This window comes from Vanacampus margaritifer, chromosome 2 (assembly GCF_051991255.1).
Source record: "Vanacampus margaritifer isolate UIUO_Vmar chromosome 2, RoL_Vmar_1.0, whole genome shotgun sequence".
NCBI classification, from domain to species: Eukaryota; Metazoa; Chordata; class Actinopteri; order Syngnathiformes; family Syngnathidae; genus Vanacampus; species Vanacampus margaritifer.
In genome coordinates, this window is record NC_135433.1 from 16,002,306 (window position 1) to 16,009,850 (window position 7,545).

General features: G+C 39.9%; 1 protein-coding gene across 6 annotated transcripts; it reads left to right on the plus strand.

Moving 5' to 3' along the window:
- The first annotated feature begins 50 nt into the window (after positions 1-50).
- On the plus strand, positions 51-5,407 carry phospho1 (phosphoethanolamine/phosphocholine phosphatase 1). 6 transcript variants are annotated; one of them, XM_077556828.1, is made up of 3 exons: positions 1,448-1,491; positions 1,856-1,920; positions 2,963-5,407. In XM_077556828.1, exon 3 carries the CDS (start codon positions 3,000-3,002, stop codon positions 3,849-3,851), a length of 852 nt encoding a protein of 283 aa, XP_077412954.1. In that variant the 5' UTR covers positions 1,448-1,491; positions 1,856-1,920; positions 2,963-2,999; the 3' UTR covers positions 3,852-5,407. The 6 variants fall into 6 exon arrangements, with proteins under 6 accessions (XP_077412952.1, XP_077412953.1, XP_077412954.1 ...); XM_077556829.1 differs by having other exon boundaries at positions 1,470-1,491; positions 3,042-5,407; XM_077556826.1 differs by lacking the exon at positions 1,856-1,920 and having other exon boundaries at positions 51-1,491; positions 3,042-5,407.
- Positions 5,408-7,545: the final 2,138 nt, after the last annotated feature.

A 7,545-nucleotide genomic window follows, 5' to 3' on the forward strand; every position in this document is an offset into this window, starting at 1 on the left:
TGTGTGTGTGTGTGTGTGTGTGTGTGTGAGTAAGACAGCAGGTGCTCAGTGGGGGTATGCGTTACAGCGGTGGGGGAGTCCAAGTGAGCCGGGTGGGTCTGGAGAGCCGTGATTCACCGCCGGCGTGTAGGCGGTCGGCTAGCTAGGTTGGGAAATAATAACATGCTATAGAACATCTTCTCCTTTTCAATTTTGGTTCAGCATGATGCAGTGAACCCAGCTGCAAGTTGTCCAGTTGCGTTGCTGTAATAGTCGTGATGATGCGACACTTTGGAGGAAAAGTTGCTGGTTCATAAACATTAACATCCTGTTGGGAGTAGAACCCGCATGGAAATATAAAAAAGTGTAGCATCATATGTCAACCCTATTTTGCTGGAATATGTTTTAGGTTATTCCCGTTAAGACTTTGGTATATTCTTGTCTCGTGTCGTTTTATACAGCACAGGTGTATTCTGGGCTAGTCCACTTCATGAAATGGACTCACTGTAAATCAAAATGTCAGTATTCTTCCTGGTGGTCCAGTCTAGCTTTCGAGCTCGTCCTTTCTTATAAGCAGACCACTCCGATTCTTACTCTAAAGCAACCTTGACAAGTCTAATCTAGTCCAGCTATTAGCATTATAAGTAGACAAGACTAGCCAATCTAACAGTTCAGTTTCGACCCTTCATGAAAGCACTTTGACCCCTGTACTCTAGTCTAGTAGACCAATTCAGTTAAAAATTATTAGACCAGTTTAGTCTACGCCAGTCAAATTCTAATTCAACATTCTAGTCTAGATCTTAGTTTGAAGCAAACTTCACCCATCAGATACTCTCAAATGGAGTAGACCAGTCTTTTGCAATCCCGAGTAATGTTTAAATCTAGCTCTTTACGTAAACCATGCAGACTAGACCAGTATAATCCAGTTCTTACTCTATATATAGTCTCGTGCAGTCTAAAGTAGCCAGCCAGTCAAATTCTCGTGATAAAGCATAAACCAGTCTATTCTAGTTCTCACACTAAAGTACACTAAACCAGCCTAGTCCAGTTCAATCTAGCAGTCCATTTTTTTATTTTTAAAGGTGACTAAACCGGTCCTGTTCTTAAAGAGACTGGTCTAGTAAGTATACTGGTCAGGTTCTTAGTCTTGAGACAGACTTCATCAACTCAACCATAGTCCAGTTCAGATAAGAGTCTAGTCTAATCTAGTCATTATTTTAAAGCTGAGTAGGCCAGTCTAGTATAGGCTAGCGCAGCACTTAACACTAGACCAATTTAGTGCAGTCCAGTCTAGTATTGTTTTAGTTGTGTAGCAGGGTAGTCCAGTTCTTACTATAGCAGATTACTTATCCCTTTTTCACTGCACGTGAACGCGCACCGCAGCTCCTATGGGCGGGTGGACTGTTGCACCGCATGCGGTGGCGCGCTTGGCTGTCAGATAAAACCGACGTACTCCCGCTTTCCTCTCAGTGCGACAGGACCGACGACTGCTGGCCCACATCAGTGACACAAGTATGTATTTTATTTTATTGTTATTATTTGCATTTAATGAACGTTACACTCCACCGGTGAAGACTGCTACACAACGAGCACCCGCCTCGCTTTTGTTGATGTTTTCCTCGTGAAATTAGGTGAAACGTTTTACATGACTTGAAAACTGTTTTTTCACGCTTGCAATAGTGTTTTGTACACTTAATTTCAATAATGGCACATCATAAAAGAAGTAGCCTATGCTCGAGTGTTGTTTTTTTCTGCGTCACTTTAACAGCCACTTGTTTTATTATGATTTTATTTTCATCATATGGGCTCTGTATTTACGAATTTGCCCTATTATTTGTGGTGCGTATTTTTTTTTTAAAAATAATAATAATTACAGGCGGACATCTCGAACAGACGCCCAGACGACTAATCTTAACCCACGACACACAGCTTCCCTATACTGTGAGTAAAAAAAACAACTAAATTGTACACTTAAAAAAAAAAGTGTCGTTAGACGCACCTGCGGGCACCATGTCATTAGATTTTTTTATTTATTCTTTTTTTGTAGAGATAATACTATAATCGACACGATTGAACTATTAAATGCAGTGTAATTAATGATGCATTACATTGCCCTCTGGTGGTCAAGGAAGGAAGCGCAGTGAAAGCATGAAATTATGCACAAACTGTTTAATTTTTTTGATTATGCTGTGTGTTTTATAAAGTAAAATACAGTAGATAGCTATTTTTCATATTTAAAAAACCTTTTACACCTTTTTTTTTGCAGGCTGGAATGGATTAATGGCAACTTGTTTCTTAAGGCACCACTGTATAAAGGCTACTTGATTTTTTTTTTTTTATGTGAATTATATATTCAATAAAGATAGGGAAACACTGTTTTAAGATATGGTGCTGGTGTACCTAATACGGGGGCAATGGTATATACAGTTGACGCCCACAAACTCGAGGTCGGCACCGGTGGATTCACTCACATAATGAGGTCGTTGTAGGACTACAGATATCAAATATTTGTAGTATTCAAAATATCCTACTGAAAATTTTGTCAAATAATCAAATATTTGGATACAATTTATTTTGAGCACTTTGTGAATAGCCTACAGAAGAGAAAATAAAAGGTAACAATTAATTGAAAAAACAAACACTTTTAAATAATTTAAAGATGGGCGAGGACCAATACAGGGTATCGCTATTGGGCCGATACCAGCCTTAATTTAAGGTATTTGTTACTTATGAAGGCTGATGATACCAGCCACCGATACTTAAGGCAGAAAATAATCTGACATAGAATAAATCCTCCTTGGCAGCAGTTGGCGCTATATCATCTATGTGAGAAAGAAAGGTCTTTGTTTTGTTTTTCTCTGTGCTTTTTTTTTTGGGCTGTCAATTATTGTGGGTTTTCACTATAGTCATGTGCCGGCGCTGCAGAAATTGTCAGGTCACCATCTTGAAATTGTATTTGAATAATAATGTTTTCCCTCGGTAGCCTCAGCGTGGGATGCAGTAAAGGAGGTGTGACAGTCATGGGGGACTCGTTCTTCAACTGCTGTTATCTCCCACCCCAGCCCCTAGGCGAGGAGGAGCCCCCCGGCTCCCGAACCCGCGGCGAGAGCAGGATGGCCTCTCGCATCTCCCCGGACAAGCGCTTCCTCATCTTCTTTGACTTTGACGAGACCATCGTGGACGAGACCAGCGACGACGTGGTGGTGCAGACGGCGCCCGGCCAGCATCTGCCCGCCTGGCTGAAGGACACGTACCAACCGGGCCGCTATAACGAGTACATGCAACGGGTGCTGGCCTACTTGGCCGAGCAGGGCGTCACCGAGAGCGACATCCGCGGCGTCATGGAAAAGCTGCCCGCTACCCCGGGCATGCTGGCGCTGCTCCAATTCCTGCGCAACCGCCCGCCGCAAGACTTCGAGGTGGTCCTGGTGTCGGACGCCAACACCTTCTTCATCGAGTCCTGGCTGAGGCGAGCCGGCGCCCGTTCCCTCTTCCATCGCATCTTCTCCAACCCGGCCACCTTCAACAGGGACGGGCGACTGGTGCTGAAGCCCTTCCACGCCCACGACTGCCCGCGTTGCCCCGAGAACATGTGCAAGCAGGCGGTGGTCCGGGAGTATGTCACGCGCCGGACCCAGGAGAGGGGGCGGCCCTACCAGAGGGTCTTCTACGTGGGCGACGGCGCCAACGACTTCTGCCCGGCGATCGCCATGGGGCCCCGGGACGTGGCCTTCCCGCGCCGAGACTTCCCCATGCACCGCCTCATCACCGAGACGCACGAGGCCATGCCGGGGGAGTTCAAGGCGGTGACGGTGCCCTGGGCCTCCGCTGAGGAGGTGGTCCAACGCCTCAGGAAGCTTGTGGCCGAGTAGAGCAATTGATTCATTATTCATCATTAGAATTGATTGCCGGAGTGCACTACTAGGGTGCAATCGGCAGAGGTGCTATTGAGTCAGTCTTAACAAGTTTGCCCTCCGAAGAAGAAGAACATAACGTCAGCTACTGGAACTTTAATTTACCTGAATGCCCATTGCTAATAGACATTTACTTGAACATTTTCAAGCACATTAGTAAGAAAATGATTTAAAAAAATTAAGAAAATAGCATTAAAAATCAAATACACCTTTAATAAATATACATTAATTTCGACATGTTTTAGATAAGGATGTAGTTGAACGCCCAGCCCAAATAAATATACATATGCAGCAGAATAATTAATGCAAAGTGCATTTCAGGAAAAATAAAAAATAAAAAAAACTCAAGAATTAGGAAAATTTTAAAATCACCAAAAACTTAAATAGTGATGTACCTCAAATGTCCATTCCTAAATTATATAAGTACATGTGCAAAATGCATTTCAGAGCACAGTACTTGAATAAAGTGAGGAGAACACAATGACAAAAACTGAACAAAATAACATAAAAAGTAAAAATAAATGAATAAGCCTCAATGTATGGATGAGAATGACGACTACATGTTTAAAAGTAAAATACATCGCAATACAGTTAAAAAAATAAGTTTAATATTTATGAATTATTTGATACATTAGAAATGAAGTTATTTAACAAAACACATCCAAAAGTGACTATTGGTAATATATCTCAATTGTTGGCCCACTCAGAACAGATCTCCAGCCCACCACAAACAACATTGAAGGCAATAATACCATTGTATTGGCTTTGTGTGTGTTTCACCAGCATGTGCCTGTTTTATTTGGCCTTAATGGACCAGGGGCACCTAAGACCTGCCCGTCTGTAGTCAATGCTCTTCAAATCGTGTATCATATCTGATAGCAATATCTGTTAAATGTTTGTCTTGTGTCATTTCTGCACTTTTCCATTCATGTCTTCTTTACAATGCAATTTAAAGCACTCATCCTGTGACCATGGATGTCTGCAGTAATCTTTTACCAAGGTGCTTCTTTTTGTTTATTGTTTTCAATACACACACACATTCACTGCCAGCCATTTTAGAAAATTACAAAATTTTCAATACCCACATATTAGGTTCAATAGTTATATATTAACTGAATCTGCCAAATGACAGAATAAACGCTCTCTTTTCTGCCTTGTCCTGTTCTTCTATAATCGACAAAGAAAAAAAAAAGTTTCAGATAATGTAGCCATGACTTCCATGGACCCTCAAACTGCTTATTTCATAAAAAATGGGGCTATGATGCCTATGATCTACTGGTGGTTTTGCATCAGTATAGTTGTTTGCAAGTTTGATATTGACAGTGGAGCATAATTAGATTCTCCCCCACCTGGCCCCGTTGCAAAAAAAAAATGTAACAAAGGCAGCCAATTATTTTTAATGTACTGTACAGTATATACGTTTTAAGTCTTGTGTGTCTTTTACTCTGTAGGTCAAAGCCTACTTGAGGTATATGTTACCAGCAGCAATACGGAAATAAAGCCATCAACTGAAACAGTGTCTGTGTTTTGATTGATCAAATCGTCAGCTGTGATCAGGGCTGGACTGGGACATAAAAAATAAAAGGTCCTGGTGTTTTTTTTTATTTTTTTTGCTGAGACCAGCTTCTCATTGAATGGCTGAGCATAAAGGACTATAGTTATACAAAGCCCAATTCAAATTACTGTATTCTGGTTAAATGTATTGTGTACGTAGTATGTACAGGTACTTTGATTGGGGTGCATGGCGGAGGTCTTAAAACAAAAAAAAAATTATATTATTAAGGCTGCAGCTATCAAATATTTTGGTATTTGGATATCATACTGAAAATTCTAGTGAATAATTGGGTATTTAAATAGAAATAAAAAACTATATATTATATTCTTGCTTGGTGAAAGTACAATTATAAAAACAGAAGACAGACATCACATTTGCATGTAATAATGAACAACCAACTGGTTTTCATTAGTAGATAATGAATTTTCTTTTTTTACTTACATTTAAACTATGCTTAGCATCAAACTATTTTTGTCTCTGAAACAGTGATATTTTAGACAAATCTCTCCCCATATATTTTGAACTATGGGACTAAAGTGACATCAGAACCACAGTAGCAATTTTGTCGGCTAAACCACATTTGAGAAAGCTTGGTTTCTTAATAAGTGATCAGTTGGAACGGCAGTCCATTAATCCACCATTTTCTAGGGATGGCAGAAATTAGCTTTTTGCTGCTAATTATTGGTTTGTTTTAATTTTGCCTTTAAAATAGATCATCATTTCTCAACATAACTGAATGCCTTATATGATTTAACCCACACTATTATCACATTTAATCAAAAACCTGTACATTTCAAAGGCTTTTTTTTTTTTTTTTGAGACGGCATTAGTTTCGACAAAGCAGAGAGGAAAGGAATGACCTGCAAAAACATGCCGCTCGGACCAGGGTCCTCTACGTGTTGGTCTAACCACTCATAGCGCAAGTGCGATACCACTGAACCAACTACAACACTAGTATCATTTAGGGTGATGAATCACTGCAGCCAGGGCAAATTTTAAGAAATATACTTAGGTTGGATATATTTTAGATTTAAGATATTTTCATATAGTATAATGGTAGGATTTTTATTTAATTTTAGAAAAGGGATTAGATAACATGTTCACTTGCTCAAAAAATATAACGTTTGGAAACATTTGGGGGCGTAATGGAACGCGAAAAGGCAACAGTTACGTGACAATGTGATTCTGAGACAGATTTCCGCCTGGGTTTTGGTACATACCAAAACACATTTTTGATTTTGCCATCACTACCATTTTCCAATACGCTTGGGAGGGTTACTTTTAAAATGTATTCCGTTAGAGTTACAAGTTATGTCCTAAAAAAAAAAAAAAAGATGTAGTTAGTAACATAATCCAAGTAACATAATATTAAAGTAATGTAACTTGATTATTTTGGATTACTTTTGGATTACTCCATTACCATATGCTCATGAAGACAAAATAAAAAATATCACCACAATATATATTCAATACAATGTGCCCCTGCTAATTGCGAGTGATAGGGACCAGATAGATGAATGGATGGATGGATAGATAGATACATACATAGATACATAGGGATACAAATGGAAATGGAAAATATCTCATTGGTGATCTAACCCCCCAATTCCAACCGTTAATGCTGAGTGTGTGCTGAAAGGCAAATGGGTCTCAATTTTATAGTCTTTGGTATGACCCGGCCGGGGACTGAACCCACGACTTCCCAGTCTCAGGGCAGACACTCTAACACTAGGCCGGTCATACTTTTGGTCAGTCTGCACATGTGGGTGTCATTTTAACGAATTATTGACCAATCTTTGATGATGCAATGTTAATGGTTGAAGAGCAAGCATGTCGTTTTTTGGGTCTCCTGAAAAGTGACGATTTTGGAGGTACTTATACAGTATGCCGTAAATCGAACCCAACATCGAGAAAACAAAGGCGTTGCTATAATGCCGAGCTGGGACTTCCTGGTTAACAGTTGAATTTCGTCACCCTCTTAAAAGAATTGTCATATTTTGATTTAAAAAAAACTACCATAAACATCTCAGGATAGTCTGCTAAAACTTTTGGAATAAGTAAATAAAATAAATTAATAGTCGCAGAGTATCAAAAGAT

Coding starts and splice junctions, on each gene's coding strand:
- phospho1 (XM_077556825.1), top strand. CDS start 1,684: ATGGCACATCATAAAAGAAGTAGCCTATGCTCGAGTGTTGTTTTTTTC. Junction 1,921..3,041: donor ACACACAGCTTCCCTATACT/GTGAGTAAAAAA, acceptor CTCCCACCCCAG/CCCCTAGGCGAGGAGGAGCC.